The 26,014-nt window shown below is 38.1% G+C and overlaps 1 protein-coding gene across 5 annotated transcripts; it reads right to left on the bottom strand.

Moving 5' to 3' along the window:
* Positions 1-571: 571 nt before the first annotated feature.
* LOC114279222 (pfkB-like carbohydrate kinase family protein) lies at positions 572-24,902 on the bottom strand. Of its 5 annotated transcripts, none has more exons than XM_082920445.1 (9): positions 24,798-24,898; positions 24,501-24,626; positions 20,368-20,470; positions 16,588-16,635; positions 14,597-14,694; positions 14,397-14,511; positions 13,641-13,723; positions 12,769-13,333; positions 572-832 (listed from the first exon to the last, which is right to left on the bottom strand). In XM_082920445.1, the coding sequence occupies exons 1-9, from the start codon at positions 24,825-24,827 to the stop codon at positions 801-803; spliced, it is 1,200 nt and encodes a 399-aa protein (XP_082776571.1). In that variant the 5' UTR covers positions 24,828-24,898; the 3' UTR covers positions 572-800. The 5 variants fall into 5 exon arrangements, with proteins under 5 accessions (XP_082776571.1, XP_082776569.1, XP_082776572.1 ...); XM_082920443.1 differs by lacking the exon at positions 572-832 and adding an exon at positions 6,478-7,107 and having other exon boundaries at positions 24,798-24,902; XM_082920444.1 differs by lacking the exon at positions 572-832 and adding an exon at positions 10,469-10,723.
* Between the last annotated feature and the right edge of the window lie 1,112 nt (positions 24,903-26,014).

Below are 26,014 nucleotides of genomic sequence, written 5' to 3'. Positions count from 1 at the left end.
GAAAGTCAGATTCCCGCTGCTAGCCATGCACCGAATATCATTCATCACAACACAAATTTCCCACGGAGGGACCTCTTCAGACACACAAAGCTGAATGAGAGTTTTGCAGTCACTTTCCACCTCCACAGTGGCACCATGGAGAGCTCGGGCCATAGAACATGCAAGTCTCACAGTACATGCCTCACCTTGCAAAGCAGTTGTCATTCGAAGTGATGCCGCAATGCCATCCACCAACTTGCCCGTATCATCCCTAAGGAGAACGGCAACAGCTCCTCTCCCTCTTAACAAATCAGTTGCCGAATCACAATTGATTTTCCAAATCCCATCCGGGGGAGGAACCCAATGCTACACTGGACACGGTGCCCCTGCGAGAGTTGCCGGAGATGTTGAGGCGTCCTCACAAGCTACCAAAAACTTATCTTCCACCCTTTTAGCTGTAGCAATTACCCCAATAGGATCCACTGGGACGTGATTGAAGATGAATTCATTTCGTGCCTTCCAAATGCACCAGGCCAACCAAACCTGTAATGCCCTCAATAAAATAACATTAAACCAACATTTTAGACATGCATTGATACAAAAGAAATCAACCATTTCTATTCATCAGAGTAATTCTTACAACTGTATTACATGTTAACAACAAAAGCAAATGCCCTATGGGCTTACAGCTTTCTAAGTTAACACTTGGTTACAAAAAGAAGAGTACTAACTCAATACATATTAAGCCCTTGGCTTGAATTTACATGTAATACATCAAAATAAACAAAAGAAAGAGTCTTCAACTCTCATCATCATCCAAGCTATGTCCTTGGGAGTGGCATACTACCTGTACCTGAAAATAATGTCCCATAAAGGGTGAGCCAACGCCTAGTAGAGATATGCTAAACACAGTATGAGTAATGACTAAGACATTAGCAATTGATAAATGTTCAATTTTCATAAACCAATTCATAACCCATTTCCATTTCATGACCACTATGTTCATGTGTCATTTCAGTTTCCATTTCTTATCAATTTCACAATTCCCATCAATGGCTCAGAACCTGGCCAACCACTTATATGAGATAATGACTCATATCGAACACTTTCCATTTTTCAATAGATAAACACATTAGTTGTATCAACATCTCAACAGATAAGCATACAAGCTGTATCCCCATTTCAACAGATATGCATATTAGCTATATCAACACTTCCAAAGATAAGCATATGACCTATATCCACACATTATCTGACAAGCATATGAGCTGTATCAGTGGAGTCCATCCCCTATCTCCTCCCAAACAACATCCGGTTTAGAGGTCCATCCCCTATCTTCCTCTAAACCGTGGAGTACATCCCCTATCTCCTCCCACACATACAACATATATACACAAGGTCATATACGCAATCAATCAATACATAACATTAATGTATTCTATCAACCGTCATCCTTTATGACATATCCAATTGATTAGTTTTAGTTTGCCTAATCATCATGCATTGTCTACAACAATCAAAACTACCCTCCACCGGTAGCCCAAGCAATTATTTCTAAACAGATAATAAAAGCTCCAACAGATAAAATATCGATGTTTTCAAAAGTGAGCGATTATAAATCTAACTCCACTATTCAACCATATAATGAACTGATTTCATTATTTCCAACTCAATTTCATAAGTTTACAATTCTCCCAAATTAATTATGCCAATTAATTTATACAACAAATTAGGGTTTTCTACCCCATTTCCCAATATTGACCCAATGGCCTATATATATCCATAACCAACAACAATATCATTATTTTGAAACCCAAAATACATATTATGAGCCCAAAATCACAAAACCCTTTTTACAAATTTTGAAACCCTAAGTCCCAAAATTTCCCAAGCTCAACACTCGATCAAAACAACTAAAAATCTAGGTCAAAGACCATAAGAGTGAATAGGAACCCCTACCTCAAAAGATGACACCCAAGGAAGAAGATGGTGAAAACGAAATTGCTCCAAACCACGAGTTTCTCGGATCAAAAGATAGCCCTCGACGATCAACAATTCTTTTGTAAAGGCCAAAGGTGAGGAAAACACCTTAGCTAGATCAATACTTAGAGAGAAGTTAAGGTTTTAGAGAGAGGAGCTCTCAAATGGCTTTTTCGGAAAAGTAAGAGAGAAAGAATGAGAAAAAATGATTTAAAACTGCCCCACAGCCAACTGAAATACGACATTCCCGCTCGAGCGGAAAACACAACGCTCGAGCGTCAAGAACAAAAACTAGGTCCGCTCGAGCGCAAAAAGGCCCGCTCGAGCGCCAAGACACAAGAATAAAGCACATCCGCTCGAGCGCAAAAACCAGTCCGCTCGAGCGTAGATTTCCCCCTCCCAGAACTTACACCCAAAGGTACTACCCGCTCGAGTGCCACCGCTCGAGCGTAAAAATCACACCTGCAGAAGTTTTGCAGAGACACGAAAAACTGGGAGTGTACAATATCCGCTCGAGCGCAACAAGACCCGCTCGAGCGGGACGACTAAAAACCTGGCAACAAGATTTCTGACCAAGGTTCAACCCACCTGTTCGAAACAAGCCCAACACATCCTATAACTCAAACAAACGGAATTTAAGGATGACAACAAGACAGATACAACTACCAACTTCACGGAACTGAGTCCGAAACACAACAGAACAGTAAAGGGACAACCGGGATCGCTATAAAACCATAGAGCACAGTGATTCTCGGCCCCCACAAGCAGTACCCAGTGATGTAATTAGCTTGCCCAAACAAGTCCGAATAGGTCCCAAAGCAATGTCGTCACAACGGAAGCCCATCCCGCTGCCAAACCAGACCCTTTTAACCCATTCACATCCAAATAAAAGGTGTTCAATTGTCTCTACCTCTGATAAACAAATAGGACAGATCGCCGAGTGGGCACACCGCCTACGCCACAGATTTTGTTTGGTTGCCAAAGCATTATGATAAATCCGCCAAACAAAACGTTTAAGTTTGGGAGGCACATTTAAACTCCACACTAACTTCCAAATCTTCGCCGACCAATCTGCGGACGAACCAAGCAAATTACATTGAATATGTGCTTGCTTCACTGCTTCTTGGTACCCCGATTTCATAGTATAGCAGCCCCTTACATCATGGTGCCACACCAAAGTATCATTACCTTCCTTTAACGCTACCGGAATGGAAAGGATGGCTTCATAGTCTATATTAGAAACCAGAGTTCGGAGTTGAGTTTCATCCCATGTGTGTCTAACAGGATCAATCACCTCATTCACCGTTTGTACCATTGTTCCAGAAGGCTTGGCACTGTGCACCTTAAATCCCGGGTTGGAAGGAATCCATCTATCCTCCCAAAAATGAATTGAGCGGCCATTCAAAACCTGCCATCGAAGCCCTCCATTAAGGATTTCCCTGCCCTGAAGCAAACTTACCCAAGCCCATGATGGTCGCGGACCCCGAGAAGCATGACAAAAATTCGTGTGGGGGTAATAAATGCCCTTCATAATTTGTGCAAATAAAGAATCTGGATACTTGACTAATCTCCAGCCTTGGCGGGCAAGGAGTGCCCTGTTAAAGGCCCGAAAATTCCTGAATCCCAAACCACCATTATTTTTGTTCAAACACAACCGACTCCAATTGCACCAATGAATACCCCCCTCCTCCGGATCCCCCTTCCACTAGAAATGACGGATATAGGAGCTTAGCTTATCACACAGTTTGTTAGGAAATAGGAAACACGCCATTGCATACATAGGCAGAGCTTGGGCCACAGCTTCAATTAGGACTTCTCGACCGGCTTAGGAGAGCAACTTGGCCTTCCACCCTTGCAACTTGGATAGCACTTTTTCACAAAGAAAATTGAAGGCTTCCGCCTTTGAACAACCCCAACAAGAAGGCAGCCCCAAATATTTCGCAGTGGCCTTTATTCTTGGGATCCCTAAGAACTCACAAATCTCCATTTGCCGAGAGGGGGAGATGTTGCCAGAAAATTGCACCCCCGACTTATCAAAATTCACAGATTGTCCTGAAGCATCCCCATAAAGTTGTAGCAACCTTCCAACCTCTTTACACTCATCAGTTGTGGCCTTAAAAAATAACACTGCATCATCCGCAAAAAACAAATGCGAGAGGGTGGGGCAGCCCCGCCGAATTCTTAGGCCAGACAGCCTGCCCTCTTGCACACTATGGGCAATCATCTTAGAGAAAACATCCATAACAAGAATGAACAATTAGGGAGATAAGGGATCCCCCTGCCTTAAACCCCTTGACGGGAAAAAGCTTATCCGTTTAGCTCCATTGACAAGAACCGAAAAGGAAACTGTAGTAACACATTCCATTACCCACTGAACCCATTTGGAATGGAACCCCATTTTGTCCAACAAAGCACTCAAAAAGCCCCAATGAACACGATCGTATGCTTTGTTGAAATCAACTTTAAGTGCCAGGTCTTCTAATTTTCCTTTTCGGAGTTTCAAGGCATGAAACGCCTCATGGGCCACTATAATGTTATCCTGAATCAACCTCCCCGACACAAAGGCCGACTGATTCGGCGTGATGACCGTCCTTAAAATCCCCTTTAATCTGTTCGCAAGAATTTTGGTAATGACTTTCAAGCTAAAATTGCAAAGACTGATTGGTCGAAAATGCGACAAAGTTTCAGGAGCCTGAACTTTAGGAATCAGGACCAAATTAGTATGATTGAGCTCCTTTAGCAAATGGCCACTCCGAAAAAAGCTTCTCACTGCTTGACACACTGATGGTCCTACAATATCCCAATGATTGTGATAGAAAAAACCAGGAAAGCCATCCGGCCCAGGAACTTTTAAAGAACCCAGCTGAAAAACCGCTACCTTGACTTCCTCATCTGTTACCTCCTTAATCAACTGAGAATTCATGTTATCAGTAATGATCCTTTCCACCACCTCTAAAGCAGCCACGGGGCTACCCCGCCATTTCCAAAAAAAGTGTCGAGAAATAATCAAACAAGTGGACATTAACTTCAGTCTCTTCAGTTAGCAATCTGCCATGGTCATCCATCAAGTGCAGAATCTGATTCCTTTGACGCCGCTGATTAATGGTCGCATGAAAGAAGGCTGAATTGCGATCACCAAAATTAAGCCATCGAATGCGAGACCGCTGATGCAAAAACATCTCCTCTCTTTTCATGACTAATTCCAGCTCGTGAAACAAGTCCTTTTGAAGGGCCTCATTGTCCAGTGAGTGATTTTGGCTCTGGACCCAAGCAATCTATGCGCGAAGGATATCTATTTTCCTTTTGCCATTGCCAAACTCTTGACCACTCCATGCCCGTAGCCTTCGTTGACAATTCTTTAAGCGCTGGACAAGTTTAAACATAGGAGAGCCAGATTGGTCCTGATCCCATGCAGATTGTACGATAGTTGTACAGTTTGGGCTAGTAGTCCAAAGGGATTCAAAACGGAAAATTCGTGGGACCCGAACCAAAGGAACATCACAATTAAGCACCAAGGGACAGTGGTCTGATCCAAAGCAGATATCATGAAAGACTTGAGCATTCGGGAATAAATCCCTCCATGCAACTGTCGCCAATGCCCGATCCAAGCGTTCTCGAACATTATCTATGCCACCCTGGTTGTTGGACCAAGTAAAAGCATTCCCCTTAAATCCCAAATCTGTCAGCTCACAATCCGATAACATTTCTCGAAATTCAGACAGTTGATTGCTATTACATTCCCTTCCACCTTGCTTTTCCCAGATGGAGCCCACTTGATTGAGGTCACCTATACATAACCACGGATACTGCATCTCCTTAGCCATAGTAGTCAAATAGTTCCAGAACACTCTCATTTCCTGCCTGCAAGGAGGAGCATAGATGAAAGAAGCTACCCAGTGACCCTGTCCTTGAGCCGAAATAATACACTGGAAAATGTTTTTGGACTTAAATCGAACATCTAACCCCACTCCATCCACCCACCAAAGGGCTAGGCCCCCCGAGATGCCGATAGGATCAACATAGCATTTATTCGGGAAGTTAAGGCATCGCCGAATTCTTTCCAGCAGAGTTCTCTTATTCTTGGTTATTTTGTTTACATTTACACTATAGAAAGCCTTCAATAATGTAATATTAGAAGGTGTACTCACATGGGTGTACTTAAAATTTACAGTTACAAATGTGCACTTACAAAAGGCCCATGGGTTTGAACAGGATACCTTAATACATGAACTAAAGAAAATTGTAACGTTCTTACCGACTCAAATATTTACATTATATGAAGAAAAAAATTTTTCCTCCTATTTATTGGGCGACACTCACTCTCTGCTAGAATTTTTGTAACTTTCTTCTCAACTTGTACTTCAAGGCGACATTGTGTAGAGCAAAGTCACAATTCATTAATATTTGGACTATAGAATTTTTTTTTTTTTTTTTACTTTCTTTTTTTTGTAATTGATAAAACTTTGCATCTGAACAAGGAAAACAAAGAACAAAAAGCAAAAAAGCACGCATTCAGCATTTAACCATCCCTCAAAAACCAATCTGCTCATAATGGGATGAGATGACAAAAGTTTTGGAGCTACAAAATTGTTACAAATTACATTCATCTATAGATTAATAGAATGAAGATTTCATCCTTGTTACATAAACATATATGTGAATCGTGATTCAATAATAGAGTCGAGAACAGCTCGAGGAAGAAGATGAGAAATTCCATTCACCATTTGGGTTAACAAATTCAGTAACATTAGGAGAGTTGTCAGGAGTTTCCATATCTTGCTCCTTCCTTTCGTCTCAATAGTGAGCACTGCTAGATATGATTACAACAACAAATGCAAACTAATTGATGAAATCCGAAGGGCTCAATTTGATCCATTCCAAATAAAAGCTGAAGCAGGATTGACTGTGTCTTGGGAGTGTCTGATTCACTTTCTCTTCCCAAACTTGCAATATGAACAGAAAAGGCCAGATGAGGATTATGCAAGTATGATTCTCAATGAACTCACTAGTTGATCTCATTCTGAAGACTAACATAGAACATTCTGACCAGTTTAACCATTGAAACCCTACTAAGATTGTTTCACATGATTTACAGCATCGATTGACAGAACATCATTTTGGTGGCAAAGTAGATGGACTTGGCATCATCTGCATAGCGAAATTGACATTAATCAATACTTTCAGAGTTACTGAATAAAGACTATCCTATTCATCCAACCATCATCCAAGTCAAAGGGGGAACTTAGATGACCCATAAAACAAATTTGTTGTGGTCTACCACTACACAATATGTGATATGAATCCAATTTGTTTTCCATAGCACCCAAAACAACTAGTTAAAGTGATGTTCAAGGTCAGATTATGAATTTCAAGAAAGATAGTATATTAAGACTTAGAAAATATGAGGAAGAAGAACTCCGAAAATATGAGGAAGAAGGAATATATTTCTGTTATATTCAAAACTTCTTATTTTACAAGACCAAATGACACTCCTTATATAGGAGATATTACAAACATCATTATAACCCATTATATGCCACTTACATATTATATATTACCACTATCTACCACTATCATATTATATACATGTCACTATCTACCACCAACACCACTATCATATTCTATACATGCCACTATCTACCACCAACACCACTATCATATTCTATACATGCCACTATCTACCACCAACACCACTATCATATGCCACTATCTTATTATATGCATTAACACAAATTTCCAGCACTCCCTCTCAAGCTGGTTTGAAGATATCTTCCATAGCCAGCTTGCTAGTCAGCTTATCAAATTGCTTCTTGTGTAGTCCCTTCGTTAGCACATCAGCTAATTGTTCACTTGTTGGAAGGTAGGTCATACAGATTATGCCAGCATTGATTTTCTCCTTGATGAAATATTTATCCACTTCTATATGTTTTGTGCGATCATGTAGAACTGGATTATGAGCTATAGATATAGCTGCTTTGTTGTCACAATAGACCTTCATAGGTGTCGGGTGAGAAAGCTTTAATTCTTCAAGAATTCTTTTAATCCACATTACTTCACAGATTCCCTGGGCAACAGCTCTGAACTCTGCTTCTGCACTACTTCTAGCTACCACATTCTGTTTTTTACTCCGCCGTGTAACTAGGTTCCCACCTACAAATGAGCAGTATCCGGATGTTGATCTCCTGTCTGTAACACTTCCTGCCCAGTCTGCATTTGTGTATACTTCAACTTGAAGATGTCCATGTTTCTTGAACAGTAAGCCTCTCCCTGGAGTTCCTTTCAAATATCTTAAGATCTTATAAACGGTCTCAAAGTGCTCTGCCCCTGGTGAGTGCATGAACTGACTTACCATGCTGACTGCAAAGGCAATATCAGGCCGCGTATGAGACAAGTAAATCAATTTCCCAACAAGTCGCTGATATTGTTCCCTCTCTTTGACTTCTTCAGCCTTAGCAGCTTGTAACTTCAAGTTAGGCTTGATCGGAGTCTCCACCATCTTACAACCAAGCATACCTGTTTCTCCAAGGAGATCAAGAACATATTTTCTCTGATTAATGAATATACCTTCCTTGGATCTTGCAAATTCCATTTCGAGGAAATACTTGAGGGCTCCCAGATCCTTAATGTGAAATTCTTTTGCTAGTTTCTCTTTGAGGGCTGCTAACTCTGCTTCATCATTACCAGTTAAAATGATGTCATCAACATAAACAATCAAAATTATAATTTTACTGTTTTTTGAATGTTTATAAAATATTGTGTGATCTGCTTGACTCTGCGAGAAGCCACAACTGATAACTGCCTTCCCAAAGCGTTCAAACCATGCTCTTGGTGATTGTTTGAGTCCGTATAATGACTTGTTCAATCTGCATACTCTGTCGCTTCCAAGTCTCTGCTCAAATCCCGACGGTAGGCTCATGAACACCTCCTCTTCAAGATCACCATTGAGAAATGCATTTTTAATGTCAAGTTGATGTAGAGGCCAATCTGAATTTACTGCAAGAGATAACAGTACTCTGATAGAATTTATTTTAGCAACAGGAGCAAACGTCTCCTGATAGTCGATCCCATAAGTTTGAATGAAGCCTTTAGCTACCAGTCTCGCCTTGTATCTCTCAACGCTTCCATCTGCGTTACATTTTATCGTAAACACCCATTTACACCCAACTGTTTTCTTGTCTTTGGGTAGATCAACCATCTCCCAAGTACCACTTCTCCTTAAAACATTCATCTCCTCCATGACTGCTAATTTCCAATTCGGATCATCCAATGCTTCCTGTATATTCCTTGGAACAAACAAGTGTGAAATCCTAGATGTGAAAGCTCTATGATTTTTAGACAGTCTTTGATAGGACAGGTAATTTGCAATAGGATGTTTAATGCAATTTCGGACACCTTTCCTAATTGCTATAGGAACATCAAGGTCGGAAATAGAAGGAATAGGATTACCTAAAATTTCGATGCCAGAACTCGGGTGGACATTCGGGTCATTAGGATGGACATTCGGGTCATTATTCCTCAGATGAAATCGCTTCCTAGTATAAACCTGAAGCTCAGGATTTATATCATTTTGTAGTACTTCTCCCCCTAAACAAGAATCTTCTTGACTAGGCACCATAGAACTTGGTTCTCCTAAGTGATCATTATCAGACAGATGTGGTTTTTGTGTAGGATAAATGACATTGGGGAGCGGGATAGAAATATCCCAAAAACGGTCTTCTACTCCACTTGTCTCCCCCTGAAGAGAAGTGTTGGGGAAATAGGATTTTGTTTCCACAAATGACACATCCATACTCACATGAAATTTCTTGGTTTGAGGATCGAAACACTTATACCCCTTTTTGTTTGAGGAATAACCCAAAAAAACACATTTTATAGCACGGGGGTCAAGTTTTGAACGAAATTGACTAGGAACATGAACATAGGCAGTACATCCAAAAACTTTGGCGAGTAAATCAGAAAACAACCTCGTGTCAGGAAAAAAAGTTTTGAGACAATCGAAAGGTGTTTTGTATGTTAACACCTTTGTAGGCATCCTGTTTATCAAATAAGAGGCTGTTAAAATTGCTTCACCCCATAAATATTTAGGAACATGCATGTAAAACATTATAGCACGTGCTACTTCAAGTAGATGTTTATTTTTTCGTTCTGCAATGCCATTTTGTTGAGGGGTATCCCGATATGTAGATTGATGAAAAATCTCATTTTTTTCCAAAAACTCACCCAACTGCTCATTGAAATATTCTGTTCCATTATCAGAATGTAAAATACCAATTTTGGTTTGAAATTGGTTTTCAATCATATTGTAAAAATTTGTGAATAAATTTTTCACGTCAGATTTTTTATTCATCAAATAAATCCAACATAAGCGGGTATGGTCATCAATAAATGTAACAAACCATCTTTTACCAGAAAGAGTAGTGATTTTAGAAGGGCCCCAAACATCACTATGAATCAAATAAAAAGGTTTGGAAGCCTGGTAAGGTTTTGGCAAATAAGTAGAGCGATGAAATTTTGCAAAAATGCAACTTTCACAATGAAAAGAAGAACAATCAATCCCTTTAAATAATTCTGAAAATAAATGTTTCAGATAAAGAAAACTAGGATGTCCTAACCTATAGTGCCATAGCATTATTTTTTTCGAACAGAGATTGAACTAGTACTATTAAAGCTCTGAGCTTTTTTTATTACTAACAGGTACTTCATCAAAGTAGTAAAGACCTTCAAGCATCCTAGCATGCCCAATCATCATCCCCGAGTTCTGGTCCTGAAATTCACAATGGGATTCAAAAAATGTAACACGACAATTAGAATCCTTAGATAGTTTACTGACAGACAAAAGGTTACAGGCTAAGTTGGGGACGTGAAGAACAGCATTGAGATTAATTTTCTCAGTTAGTTTAATAAATCATTTTCCTGCAATAGGTGAAAAACTACCATCGGCTATTCTGATTTTGTCATGACCAGAACAAGGGAAATAGGTACTAAATAAATGGAAAAAACTAGTCATGTGATCGGAGGCACCGGAATCTATGATCCACGGAGAGAAGTTTAGGCAAGAGAAGGCTTTAGGATTTCTACCTGTTTGTGCCAACAAAACACTAGGAGTACCAGATGAGGAGTTGGATTTTATCAGCTTTAAGAGTTGATCAATTTGCTCTTTGTTGAAGGGACCTGAATCGGCTTCATTAGTGGTAGGAAAGCCACGATTCTTCTCTCCTTGTTTGCTGCTTTTCCAGTTGACAGGTTTGCTGCTTTTCCAGTTGACAGGTTTGCCATGGATCTTCCAACACGTTTCGCGTGTATGGTGAGGCTTGTTGCAAAAATCACACCAGACCCGTGGCTTATCATCAAACCTGCACTGGTAATTTGCAGCCTTGTTGGCCGCAGCATCGCTAATTAAAGCAGAAATTTCAATTGATTCACTAGTACCTTTTTTCTTAAGCATGACGCTCCTTCGGCTCTCTTCCCTTCTGACTTCGGCAAATACTTCGCCAATGGATGGGAGAGGAGGTCTGCCAATAATTCTTCCTCGCACTTCATCGAACTCAATGTTGAGGCCGGCAAGAAACTTGTAAATACGGCTGTCTTCCACAGTTTTCTTGTGGTGGTTGCAGTCGTCAACCGATTTCCATTCGTATGTGTTGAAGATGTCAAGATCCTGCCACAACCTTTTCAACGAATTGAAATATTTGGTGACGGAATTATCTCCTTGACGAATCTCTCCCAACTTCAAAGTTAATTCGAAAACTTGAGATTGATTTCCTAGGTCAGAATACATCTGACTAACATTATCCCACAATTCTTGTACAGTAGGATAGCACATGTAATTAGAGCTTATATCCTCCTCCATGGAATTGACCAACCATGTCATAACCATGGAATTTTCAGCGTCCCAACTGTCGAACAGCGGATCATTAACAGCAGGAGCCTTCTTGTCACCAGTGATGTAACCGATCTTTCCTTGCCCACGGATATACATCCGGACAGATTGTGACCAGCGGAGAAAATTATCACCATTTAGGCGGATGGTGGTGATTTGGACAGAGTGAGAGTTTGACGTTTTCACCGGAATGGCAGCGGCAGGGGTTGAAGTGGTTTTGGACGTGACTTCCGACATGGCTATGACGGTTTTAGGGCTGCTGTGTTTTTTGTAGCTCTGATACCAACTCCGAAAATATGAGGAAGAAGAACTCCGAAAATATGAGGAAGAAGAAATATATTTCTGTTATATTCAAAACTTCTTATTTTACAAGACCAAATGACACTCCTTATATAGGAGATATTACAAACATCATTATAACCCATTATATGCCACTTACATATTATATATTACCACTATCTACCACTATCATATTATATACATGCCACTATCTACCACCAATACCACTATCATATTCTATACATGCCACTATCTACCACCAACACCACTATCATATTCTATACATGCCACTATCTACCACCAACACCACTATCATATGCCACTATCTTATTATATGCATTAACACAAATTTCTAGCATTAAGTTCATAATTTTACTTGCCCAAAAAAAAGTTCATAATTTTAATCAGTTTTGGAACATGACTCAATTGTAAGAATCTACTGTGCCTGTGCCTGTAAATTCTATAAAAAACCACATGCAATAATCATTGACCTATGGACATCCAAAGACCCTCAATCAAACCCCATCCTGACTAAAACATACATACAAAGAAAAAAGAGATCAAACATGCAACTTTCACTCAAAATTTTCCATCCACTATTACTTGATATATTCACACGAGTTGCTGCAAACTGCAAATAAATTTCATACCTGTTATTTTGGCCAAACTATACTCAGTGGGCACATTGGTATCCACCTCAACAGCAGCCTTGGCTGCAGCAATACCGACAGCCAAACTTTGCATAACATTCAAACCTGCACAAATACAAGCTAGTGCCCCACCAACTAAGCAATCCCCAGCCCCTGTAAGCCTTACAACGGACGCAGGAAGTGCAGGAAAGTGTGCAGCGAATAGATTAGAGCCTCCCTCAAACTTTGAAGCGCTAAAAAATCGATTTGGAGGACAGCTTGAATTCACTAATCTATATAACTGATTGCCAGAACCGTGAGGGTTGCTACCCTTCGAACTTCCTTTCATAAATCCAGGTGCTCCATTAGAACATAAGAGCACCCCATCTGATCCAAGAGTCACAACAACTACTTTAATACCTTCCTCCAGCAAAACCCATATTGCTGGCCTAAGCATTTGGAACAAAGACTCTGTCGAACACTTATTTTTCTTGTTATCCTTTTGAATTGGACTAAAAACTTCTCCACAAGACAGAGCATTTGCCATGGCAATAAGTTCATCTTCATTGGGTGAAGCAAAAGTTATCTGTAAAACCCTTTCATTAGCAGCAGAAATGTTCAAAGCATATCTGTAAAATAGAATGCATAAATCAGTGGCTTTATTGAAACAAAAGCATCTGTTAATCTACCCTTTCAAAGTGGTTTGAGTTAAATAAATATTAGAATTTTTTGTTCAAATTTAAACTCTATTGCTGAACACAAACCACAAGAAAGAGAGGAGCAAGAACCACAACCAAATGATTAGAGCTCAAGCAAAGCAACTATCGTCTCAAGTATATCACAAGTTCACCGTCTAATTTGGACAATCTATGAAAGAAAACTTTAGCACTCACATGCTTGACAACTGAAACAACTCTTTTGGATTTTACAACCGAGACAGGCTCAAACCACACAGGGATGCCAGATTCTGCAGCCACTGCCACAAAAAAAAAAAAGAAAAAAAGAAAAAAGAGTAAACTATTAAAAAATATAAATTTAAATAACTTCACAAATAAACAAAAGACTTTTGAGGGAAGCAGCAGTCATTGTCAGAATCAGTTAAAAAACCCAAGTTATGTATTGTTTATCTCAAAGTGCAAGGACAGAGAGTCGCAGAAGAAACAAATAAATGAAAAACACAGTGGGACCCTGCACTATTAGTTTTTACAATCAACGAAGGCTGGTCCATTCCTCAATTCTGTATGAGAACAATGAATATGCCTGAAGTGCACGTCTGAAGTGCAGTTTTCAACATCATAGATTAACCACAATGGCACATGCCTCATCCACCAACATTCATTCACTCTATTATGTGATTATGTATAAATGAACCCAATAGTCTGTATGAGAACAATGTATAAAAGACAAAAAGCAAATGTTGCTTCATGTATTTTTTCTTTTCCTGCATACAAATATATATATATATATATATATTAAAACAATATAAGGACCATTAACCTATAATTTAATTATCCATCCAAAAATCATGACATGCCTTTTCACATTGGAGCTTGCCATGCGCATATCATTTAATGCTTTCATCTAATATGGAGAAAACTACAACAAATGAGAGAGAGAGAGAGAGATGTAAAGATAGAAAAAGATGGTACTTCTGCAAGATGCTTCCAAAGTGGGAGGACTTAAGTTTGCATCTACCATCATTACTGGAGCAGCACGTATATTACAGTTGAATTGTCGAATCCATTCAGGTGTAAGAAATTTTTCCTGTGTCAGAGTCATTAAATAAACACTCAAAGAAGGCATCTCCATGTAAACCCTAAGGCAACAACTTTGTTAAAGAACAACTTACAATTGCTTCCACACTAGCAACCGCAGCTCCCAACTCTCCTTTAACATCAAAGATGTTGCATACAACAGCAGTCTCAATATCTTGGCGCCTTTGAATTCCTAAATCCAAAATGAATATTCTGGTAATACTTCAGAGATATACTTCTTGTGATACTCTTCATCTCACAAATACCAAAAACAAAAAATCGAATTTTTCCTATTGTTACATTGATTTTCCAAATGGGAAAGAGAAAAAAGAAACTGGCAAAAGAAAAGAGAAGCAGCCACATGTGGCCACTGTAAATTAAATGTATTATTTTATATATTTTATTTTTTCCCTACAAATTATGTCTAATAGAGACCCCGGTCTGTGTACATCATCAATAAACAAATCAAATCACTCATTAATATCAAAATAGCTTCTAAAAGATACAATCAATCCCTCAATTGGCACAATAATTCACAAACTGTACATGCTTCCCTCTCTTCCTAAGCAGCCGTGTTGCTTCAATTAAGTCTTTATATTAATCTACTTTTGTGTACTTTTTCCTCAAATTGTTTTGAATAGTTTTTCTAAAATTTTTAGAGACAATGGCAAAAAAATGATATAAACTCAAAATAATTACAAAGAGATGGATGCAAAAGACTTTATTGCACAATTTAATGCATAAATTGGTTGTACTTCCATAACATTGCAATTATTTTGTGTTGATGCCACTTTTTTGCAATTCTCCCAAATTTTTACTGAGGTTTGCTGTTATTGCCATCTTCCTAACATATTCATGATACGTTCCTCATTGATTTGCATGCTCTTGAACCTATTCCAAAATTAAACAGAATGCTCAAAATGGTCACTATGCTAGAGTGATGCGTAAATCAAACATGAATATCATTTATGGTGTAAGTCATGGTGCAAGAAAAGAAGTACATAGTTGATCCAAGACTCAAACGAGTAAAACCAACTTGTTTCACAGCAAACAACATGAGTAGTTCATATTCCGACTCAAATTTTGGTACTATAGAGTAGAAAAAATTCATGCATCTGGCCAAATGACTCCAAACCTATGTTACATGGACTCGCCACTTTGAAGCGAAGTACCCGTGTCGACACGACACGACACGGGCGCGGGTGTGGGATCTATGTCGGATTTGTTTATTCTCTATCGGACACGGCTCACAACAAAAGAAATGAAAGAGGTGAGAGCAAGAGATAACCTGGTCGAATGATCCAGTCGAAGCTCCATCCAGTCGAAGCTCCATCCGGTCGATCCAGTCGAAGATCGAAGCTCCGTCAGTCGATCGGACAGCCGAACACCCCCAGACGGCTCTCTCTCTCTCTCGCTTTCTCTCTCTCCCTCACGATCGCAATCGCAAGCAATCGATCGATCGATTGCTTCCTTCGCTGCGCTTCTCTCTCTCGTCCCTGTCTCTCTCTCTCTCGTCCTTCACTGATCTTCCTTCACATCTATATTCGTATATATCTATATAAAATAATAATAGTTAATAACTATTATTATAATAAATATAATAATAACTATTGTCTCTATCCATTCGTATATATCTATATAAAATAATAATAGTTAATAATTATTATTATAATAACTATAATAATAACAATTATTATTATATATTATATAATAATTATTGTATAACATATAATATAATTATTGTATAACATATAATATATTTATAAGGTAGTATATACTTATATATATTAATAAAAATAAATAAACACATATATGTAAAATAATTATTTGTTATTTATATAATATAACTCATCTTAATAACTATATTTAAAATATATATATATATATTTAACGTATCCCCGTACCCGTATCTAAATTTGGATACATATCCACGTATCCTTAATTTTTAATTTTAAAGTGTCTGACCCCTAGATACGCACCCGCACCCGATCCTCGTACCCGCGTCCGTGTAACTTAGCTCCAAACTAATACTAAAACCAGTAATCATCACATATGAAGGATCATATTAAAAGATTAAGAAGTCTACCATCTAGGGACAGTCCAGCTGATTTCCAGTGCTCCAGCAGCAAATTTCCTGTTAGAGAAAAAGAACATCTATCAGTTCCACGATTAGTAATTTTTGTTCTTCTCATTTGCTGCTTCCTATAGAATCCAAAAGGCATATTTAGAGATTCTTCTCAATAAAAAATAAAACATAAATTTAAAAAAACACACAAAGTCTAGCAAAGCCCTGTCAACAAGTCAGTTATAATTCATATTAGAAAAAGAAAGAAAGGTTGGATATAACTCTGGTGCATTAAGATGTCTAGCTTAAGAGATTATTAGTTTGAATCTAAATCAACAAACGGATTCAAATGTATCCAGTAAAATCTAATGTCTAATGCAAGAATCAAAGAGAAGAAGGTAAGTTACATGCATATATCTAAAATTTGTGTGCATGTGAACACATTTGGACATCATTAGAAAAACAGCACGGTTATCGAAGTCATTGTAGAAATTTAATGTATAAAGAGAAATAATTGTATTATTGATTGATATCTATTGATTACAAATGGTTCCTTATATAGATGTAGGTGTAGTGGATGGTGGTAGTGGTGTAGTGGGTTAGGTTTAGTGGAGTAGGTGAGGTGGTAGTGGTGTAGTGGGTTAGGTTTAGTGGAGTAGGTGAGGTGGTAGTGGTGGTAGGTGATGGTAAATTCTAACAGCCCCCCGCAAACTCAAGGAGGATAGAAACTAACCAACTTGAGTTTGAAGAGAGGAACAAAACAAGAAAATACATAAAAATAAAAAAGGATAGGAGACACTGTATGGTCGTGTCAGACCATTGGTGAAGACACTGAATGGTGGTGTCATAACGTTGTAGAGGACACTGTATGGTGGTGTCATAACGTTGTAGAGGACACTGTATGGGGGTGTCATAACGTTGTAGAGGACACTGTATGGTGGTATCATAACGTTGTAGAAGACACTGTATGGGGGTGTCATAACATTGTAGAGGACACTGTATGGTGATGTCATAACGGTGTAGAGGACACTAGATGGCGGTGTCAGACCGATGTAGAAGACAGTTTATGGGGTCATGTCGGACCGTTGTAGAAGACAGTTTATGGGGTCATGTCGGACCGTTGTAGCAGACAATGTTGTGACAGTTTACGGAGTCGTGCTGGACCCTTGTAGAAACTAACCGGAATCAATGTCGGGATAGTTTACAGAGTCTTGTCGGACCCATGAAAGAGCTAACCGGAATCAATGTCGGGACAGTTTACAGAGTCTTGTCGGACCCATAAAGGAGCTAACCAGAATCAATGTCGGGACAGTTTACAGAGTCTTGTCGGACCCTTGTAGAAACTAACCGGAATCAATGTCGGGACAGTTTACAGAGTCTTGTCGGACCCTTAAAAAGTCGCACCCTCAAAAGGTGTGCCCAATTTTTCAAAAGGCGTGCCATCAAAAGGCGTGCCCAATCCATAAAAAGGCGTGCCAGATATGATGGCGAGGCACGTGAGTGCCTTGGCTGGCGTGCCCGTTTGTCGTCTGGCGTCAAGTGGCGCGCGATACGCGTGGCTACCTCGGCTATTTAACCAAGACGGAGGCTGAGGCTGAGGCAGAAGCTGAGACAGAAAAACTGAGAGAAACCTCTGAAAAATTCTTCCTCTGCTGAGAGAGAAACTCTGTAATACACTGTATTCTGAGAGAGATTTCTGAGAGAGACACTCTGTAACCAACCCTGCTCTGAAAAACTCAGTAACCCATAACATGGCCTCTTCTTCCCGTCCAGCTAACCAGAACATGGCCTCCTCTTCCCGTGGGCTGCTTACGCTCTTTCCAGAACTGAATGAGTCCACAAGAGAAATAACTGGTGTGGTGGCCAGTGAACCTCAACCAAACACCTCTGGTTTTGCTCCGTTAAACTTTCCGATGCGGTCGGTGGAGCAAAAAATGGCGGTGCAAACTGATATTGAGGCCAATCAGTATACTCTGAAGTCATGCGTGGAAACCATGACTGCGGTCACAAATTTGTCGCACCGGCTGCAGAGCAGGACAAATGAGGTGCAACAGTTAAACTCCCAGCTGGCGCTGCTCCAACGCATGTATAAGGATGCGCGAGCAGAGATAAGTGTGTTAAAGGCGGAAAATAAGGAGCTGAAGCGGAAGGCCACCGTGATGTTCCGATTTTGAGGGCCACCATATGCTGCAGTGGAGGAGCAGGGAATAGTGATCATGCCCAGTGGAGTGGGAAACACGGAGGCAGCACCGTCAAGGGCCGCCCAGGACGGAGGAAAAAAGAAAAGACCTGCAGCAGAGTAGAGAAGAAAAAAATCCCGCTATGGGTGTGGGTGTTTGGTTTGTGTTTGTTTGTTGTTGTTGTTGTTTTTTTTTTTTTTTGGTTGTTTAAAATTGTGATCGGGGTTGATCCCGGAGATGAATAAAAGATGGGCTGTTGTGCAAATGTGTAAATTGGTGTGGTTTTTTTTTTTTTTTTTTTTTTTTTTTGGAAAAAAACGATGTGGCAAAATAAAGTTGGGGTAACGCCCAACAAAAGGAAATGATGTGGGGAAGATGGATGTTGCAAAAAAAAAGGTGGATGATGGGTTGGAAAGTAGACATAGTGATGGGTGTCATGCATTTTTCAGATATAGATATATATATATATATTGTTAAACAAAAACAAATTGTGTGGATGTTGATAGATTAATAAAATATGAGAGAGTTGGTGGAATAAAGTAAGGGGAATGATGGATAAAGTAAAGTGGGTCTGATGATGGAGAGAAAGGGACCAGCAGGAAATAAAAAAAAATAATAAAGTGAGGGGAACTTCAACAAATTTAGAGGCAGAGGCCAGTGAGTTTGTGAACTCAGTTCATATAGATGAGGATGATCCAGTTGATGAATACAGTTACGAAGAGCAGCTGCAACATCAACATCAACATCAACAGCAACAGTAACAACGGCAGCAACAGGAAAGTCCAGAAACTGACACAGTGTTGGAGGAAACTCCTGCGGAGGATTCAACTGATTTTCTTCAAAATGTGGTGGAAGTTGTGCCAGACTCTTCACATTCTGTTGAGGAACCTGTCGGAGATCCTCCAAAATTTACTTATGCATCTATACTGCGAGCTCCTAAAGGGCAATCTGTTCCACCAGTGGTTCCTCGTCCATCTTTTACTAAGAGCATCCCACCTCCTTCAGAGTGGCATCATGTACAGCCTGCTGCTCAGCAGTCAAAGAGCGTGCCTGAGTCTAGTTTCGAGGCACTAGAGGAAAATCCATCATTAGAAGAAGGTGAATGTTGAATTGGGTTTAGTGGCAGTGGAGTCAAGGTATGTGTAGAGGTCCGGCGGGCGGCCAAGGCGAGGCTGCCGCCCGCCGGTGAAGCAGAATGACTAGGTTCTTAACCTTGCTTTGATACCATGTAGAAATTTAATGTATAAAGAGAAATAATTGTATTATTGATTGATATCTATTGATTACAAATGGTTCCTTATATAGATGTAGGTGTAGTGGATGGTGGTAGTGGTGTAGTGGGTTAGGTTTAGTGGAGTAGGTGAGGTGGTAGTGGTGTAGTGGGTTAGGTTTAGTGGAGTAGGTGAGGTGGTAGTGGTGGTAGGTGATGGTAAATTCTAACAGTCATAATTTTCAATCTTCAGAACATTGACTTTATATATCTAGACAATGGACCAATTTCTTTCCCATAAATTTAATATCATTGTAAGACCCATCATATGTTGTTGTAATGCAGCCCCACCAGCCAATTAGGATAAACACGTATGAAACTAAGGGCAGCATATCTCACATAAGTATTCACCTGCCATGTCAAGTCCAACAACACTTATCATGTAAGGTTTTGTTCCGAGCTTTGACATGCACTCGGCAACATTTCTTGCTACACCACCTAGTATATAATGCACCTGAATAAAAGAACTCCACATTATAGGCAGGTAAAAGAAAATTATAAAGAAAGTATTTTCTATTTTACTATCAAATTGTTCACCTACAGTTTGAATGAATTAAATTGAATCTACACCTACCTTCATGTTATGGTGAAAACTTAGTGAAACCATGCACTAGAAAACAGCACATAAATAAAGACACGAATTACTAATTAGGTATTTCTGGTAACAAGAATTTTTAATGAATAGAAGCACAAAAGAGGGTAGATGATTAAAACATCAGGTTTAGCAATGCTAGATCCTTTTATGTCAAAAGCAAACTTAAATACAATCAATAATTAACCTACCTGAAAACTTTACAATTTATTTATAATTTGATAGGAAATTAAAAGTGAAATTTAGTAGTACATCCCTCTAGGATAACTTCATATTAGATTAAATCCATGTGAAAGAGTGTACAAAGTTAGGGTCCCTGAGTTTTTAGATTTTCAAAGATAAGGTTCATTTTTTGCACTTGATTATTATTTTTTTATGACAGATTTATCCTTGGAGATCCATTTTCTGACGTTGCATCACTGCCATTACCAAAGAGTTACCCTTTAAGTAACAAAGGGGTGAAGGATTAGTCATTCCCAACACTAACAGTCACATTAATGTGAACAATGATACAATTCTATGCCTCTAGAGACAGAAACCAAGAATGTGGGGTCTGAAAAGGCAACTAAATTAGTAAACTCTTCAGCCTCTCCAAAGAGGATGATGTTCAAAAGTATGCAAACACGTACCATCGATCATTCACAACCAAGTCTAGGAAGAAGGTCAGTAAACTCCTAAGATCCAGAGATTTGTTATTCCATTGACATTGCAAATGATATGGGCTAGAATTGCAGAGAAGACAAAGATAATAGTAAAGGCTGATGCTGAGGTAGCTGGTTACCAAAAGCTCCTAAGATCTAGAGATTTGTTATTCCATTGACATTGCAAAGTATACGGCCTAGGATTGCAGAGAAGAAGAAGATAATAGTAAAGGCTGAAGCTGAGGTAGCTGTTTACCAAAAGCTCCTCACTACCAGATTGAAGAGGTAGAGAGAGAGAGAGAGAGAGAGAGAGAGAGGTGACATGAGAGCTTTGTCAATAAAAGATTCAGGCTCCCTACTAGTAGTGACATGCAGATCATTTGATTGATCCGCAGGGGTGGGTGGGTGGGTGGGTGGGTGGGTGGGTGGGTTTAGTATTTTCCAAAGCCAGAGAAGGTAGAGTAGAAGTAAACAGTGTAAAATCTAAGGGTGTGTTTGGTTTGTGTTTGTAGAGTAGTTTTTGAGATAAAAAGTACGAAAATTTGTTTGGTTTGTCTTTTTTCAGAAATAGTTTTAGAAAATTGTTTTGGGGAGAGAATTTTAAAAAAAGTGGTTGATTTGATGTGTATGAGAGAGTGTGTGATTTTGGAAAGTAGGTAACCATACAAAATTTTGAGATTTTTTTTCAAAAAATTTGTTTGGTTTGATTACTTTTAAAAATTTATTTGTAGAGAATTTTTTCCAAAAATTTTTCTGAGAAACAAACCAAACAAGGCCTAAGAGTTTTGGTGTCTTGGGGACAAAATAGTGACTAATAAAGTTATAATTGATAATTATGACTTGAATAATACAGCCATAAAACTGAGAATTTTTTCTATTTTAGAACATAGAAATTTTAAATGGAAACGTCAAAAAAACAACGCCCAATTAGTACACATTAATGTGTGTTTGGGAGGGGAAAGATTGAGTACACACCTAACCTTGGTATAATGCACAAAGTGGTGGTCCCAAGCCTTGAACCTATAACCTCAAGGTTCCTAATTTCAAATGGAAACCTCAATTTTAAAATTTAGCTCTGAATTTGAAATTAGGTTCCTAATTTTTATAATTAGCCTTCAAGTTTACAAAATTTAGCCCTTGATAAAAAAATTCACTGTGCTAATAACAGTGAACTTGGTTAAAATTTTCAAATTTTCTTTTTCGAATTTCATATTTATCATAGATCTAGTTCGATAAGTCTTGTCAAAAGGATTCCAAAAATACCAATTTTATCGAAAACGGAGATCTATATCAAAAGTTATTAAATAATTTAGTTTTGAAACAAGTTTAAAAAATGAAAGCTAGCGCTGGATACCTTGAGCATTAGTGCAGGGGCATTTGTCTAAAAATTGACCTCTAAAATATTAGAAAACTAGAACTAGGAAATCTTATAATGGAGGAACTCTATATAAATTTCCCAAATTAAAATGAGCAGCTATTCAAAAAACTTCCCAGGACAACATGTTAGCTTCTGTTGCTACCAAAGGGTAACTCAAAAGGTGTCTTAAACAAATAATCAAAAGATCAGCACATTGCTATTCATGTGATGATTGAAAGTCTTCCACTAGATTAGGCTAGCTCCTCTTAAAATTTGCTAGTTTTTTATTTGCCTAATCCTCACAACAGTTGTAAGAACAGATACCATAAATATTTTTCACTAACCATTCTTAGAAAGGTTCTACCCATTCCTGACATGAAGTAAATCAATCAACTAGGTAGATGATTTAAACAAAAGAAATCCTTGTAAAATAATAACTTTTAAGTACTATAAATAAATTGTACTAAAAGAGCATCAACCTTAGGTATTATCCACGACTATGCAAAGAAACCCTCTGTCCATGTCAAATATAAAGTACATGAATTGACATGGTAGGTCAAAGGAAATTCAGATAAAATATACTATCCTTAGAAAGTCTCCCACTAGATCATAGCAAATCCTCAAAAAATGCACTAGTCCATTCTTCACCTAATCCCCAACATAGTGTTCCAAGTAGATACCTCAAGTATTACTCATGCACTACATAAGAAATATTCTATCTATGTCAAATGCATGGCATAGTAATCAACAAGGTTTGTGATTTACAATGGGAATTGATGTGAAATAATATTGTAATAAATATTACTAATCAAAGTTCAGATTCACTATGAAAAACTTGCATTGTAAGTGATGGATGCATCGAGTTCCTTTATTATGTGTTTGCACTTTGTACACTTCAACTTGCAATTGAATGAAGGCACTCTAACACCTACTATGAAGCATGGGTATTTTGACAAGCATGCCATACTTGTACCGGGTACCGGTCGGTACTTCATATAGTTACTTCTACATACGTATCGGGTACACAAAACACGTATCTAAATTTTTCTTCTTAATTTTTGCTGTGTTGTAGACGTACCTAATATATATCTAAGTTGTACCTCATTCAAAATAGTGTTTTCTTCTAATACAAAGGTAAAATTAGTTTCATTGAACTTTATTTATTTATTATTATTATTATGCTTAGCATGATTTTAAAATTAAATTATGGTTTATAAGTTAAACAATATAATGACATTTAATTTTGACTTTTACTTTTACTTTTGACATTAATTGTGAACCGTTGATTGGATCGTAACAAACTAAATCATTGAACTAATAAATATGCTTTTATAAACGTACCTAGCTGTACCAGCATCCTATTTTATTTAGATTTTACCATATCGACGTTCCCGTATTGGACTAGTACTCGTATCCATACCCGTACCCATGCTTCATGGAACACCTAACTGCAGATATGGGGATTGACACAATGTGAATCAAAATTATTTCTAACGGGTCACTCTCGTTTCTCTATTCCAAGCATTGGGTTTCGGTTATAAAAGCAAAGTGGCAAAGAGCATGTTCATCGTGTAGACTCGCCTCCACAAATTGACAACTACACAGACAAAAAAAAAGAAAGGAAAAGAAAAAAGAGAGAAGCAAAATCTTCTGAAGGACCACCTTTACAGTTGTGATATGAATTCAGTAATTAGGTTATTGGACACAAGGACATTATTCAATTTACAACTAGCACAAGAAGAACATGTTTATGAAGTTGTTGAGACATTGCAATCAAACAATCACTTTACTAGGAATAACAACATCCAACAGACTTGTAAATTTTATAGACAAAGAGATGTTCATTCACATTCACATATTGACAAGATAATCAATCTGAGAATTACATAAATACCTTGCCAGGAGTGGTGGTCCTTGGATTTGCAGGCACAGAAGGAGTGGCATGTATGTCCAACACCATACCCCCAATTATCACTGGCTTTGCCTCAACATCTTTCAATTCTCCATCTTTAAGTAAAACCTAAAAGAACATATATATATATATATATATATGCACACACAAACAAACAATATATATATATATATATATATGTACATGAATGTGTATATGTGGAATTGTAAAACTCGATCAATGAAAATATATTTAATTAAAAAAGATTAACAATATAACAAGAAAGTCATGAAATCGTACCGAGGGAAGAGCAGGAACACTGCTCTTCATTTTTGCCCTGAGATTGCTCTGGATTGGTAGTGAACTCTGTACAGTCCTCTCCGTGTGTTATTGGATTCTGTTTATGGACTCGATTGCTTTTAATGGGCTGTTAAATCTGGGCCAAAACATTTATATTTACCCATGGGCTCAATAAAGCCCAAAGTAGTTTCATTACTTCTAACAAGGCCCACATAAATTTATCTCAATTAATGGGCTTCACAGCCACAGCCCAACACAAAACCCAAAATTAAAAATACAAAAAATCATAAATAAACCAAAAAAATCAATAATTTGGGGATTCTCGAGGTGTTTGTTTGGATTTTTTTGAGCCAACTTATAACTTCTAACTTTCGAAAAATTATTTTGGATTATTTGGTTATAGTTATTTCAAACAGTTTTTGATTCAAATAACTTATTTTAACTCAAAAAAGCTGATTCTGAGAAGTTGTTCACCCCTTATTTTTGATTATTAGTTTCTCCTGTGGACATGTTAATTTACGGTTATACTCTTATATTTTTGTATTTTTAATTTTTTTAAAAATAGAAAAAGACCTAAATGGATCATAAATTATTATTATTATTTTTTTATAAAAAATGTAGACAAGTAGTGAATAACAAAAAATTAAAGTTAATTGAAAAAGTTATTTCATAACTTATTTAACAAACATTACTCAGTAACTTAAATCTATAATCCAATAATTACACCAAACAGATTAATAGTTTCTAATTAAAATCATAATTTATAATTTATAATCTATTTTAACAGTTACATCAAACGAAACCTATCGCTCTCTAATAAGATATATATATATATATATATATATATGCATATTGATCTGTTTAGAGCATCTCCGACGGTGAACTTTTTTTTTTCACCAAATCTGAGTAAAAAATGACTCATTTCACCAAATCTGATATCAGTAGCTCCAACGGTGCATCAAATCCTGTATCAAATCCCGTAGGTCAACCAGTTGGTCGACCGGTGGGTCGACCGGTGGGTTGACCGGTAAGCGTAAATATATATATATATATATTTTTGCAGCTAGAAACATTTCCGTAACCACTCTCCATCAAATTCTGAGGAAAATTGAAACAGAGCTCATTGATTCCATAACCACTCTCCATCAAATTCTGTGAAACACCCAAAGGAAACCCAAAATTATCTAGATACAACTGTGCCCATCATATACGCAAAC

This window comes from Camellia sinensis, chromosome 3 (assembly GCF_055761805.1).
Source record: "Camellia sinensis isolate YWXY chromosome 3, ASM5576180v1, whole genome shotgun sequence".
Taxonomy (NCBI): domain Eukaryota; kingdom Viridiplantae; phylum Streptophyta; class Magnoliopsida; order Ericales; family Theaceae; genus Camellia; species Camellia sinensis.
The sequence above is the reverse complement of the archived record's forward strand: the minus strand, read 5'-3'. Positions and strand labels throughout refer to the sequence as shown.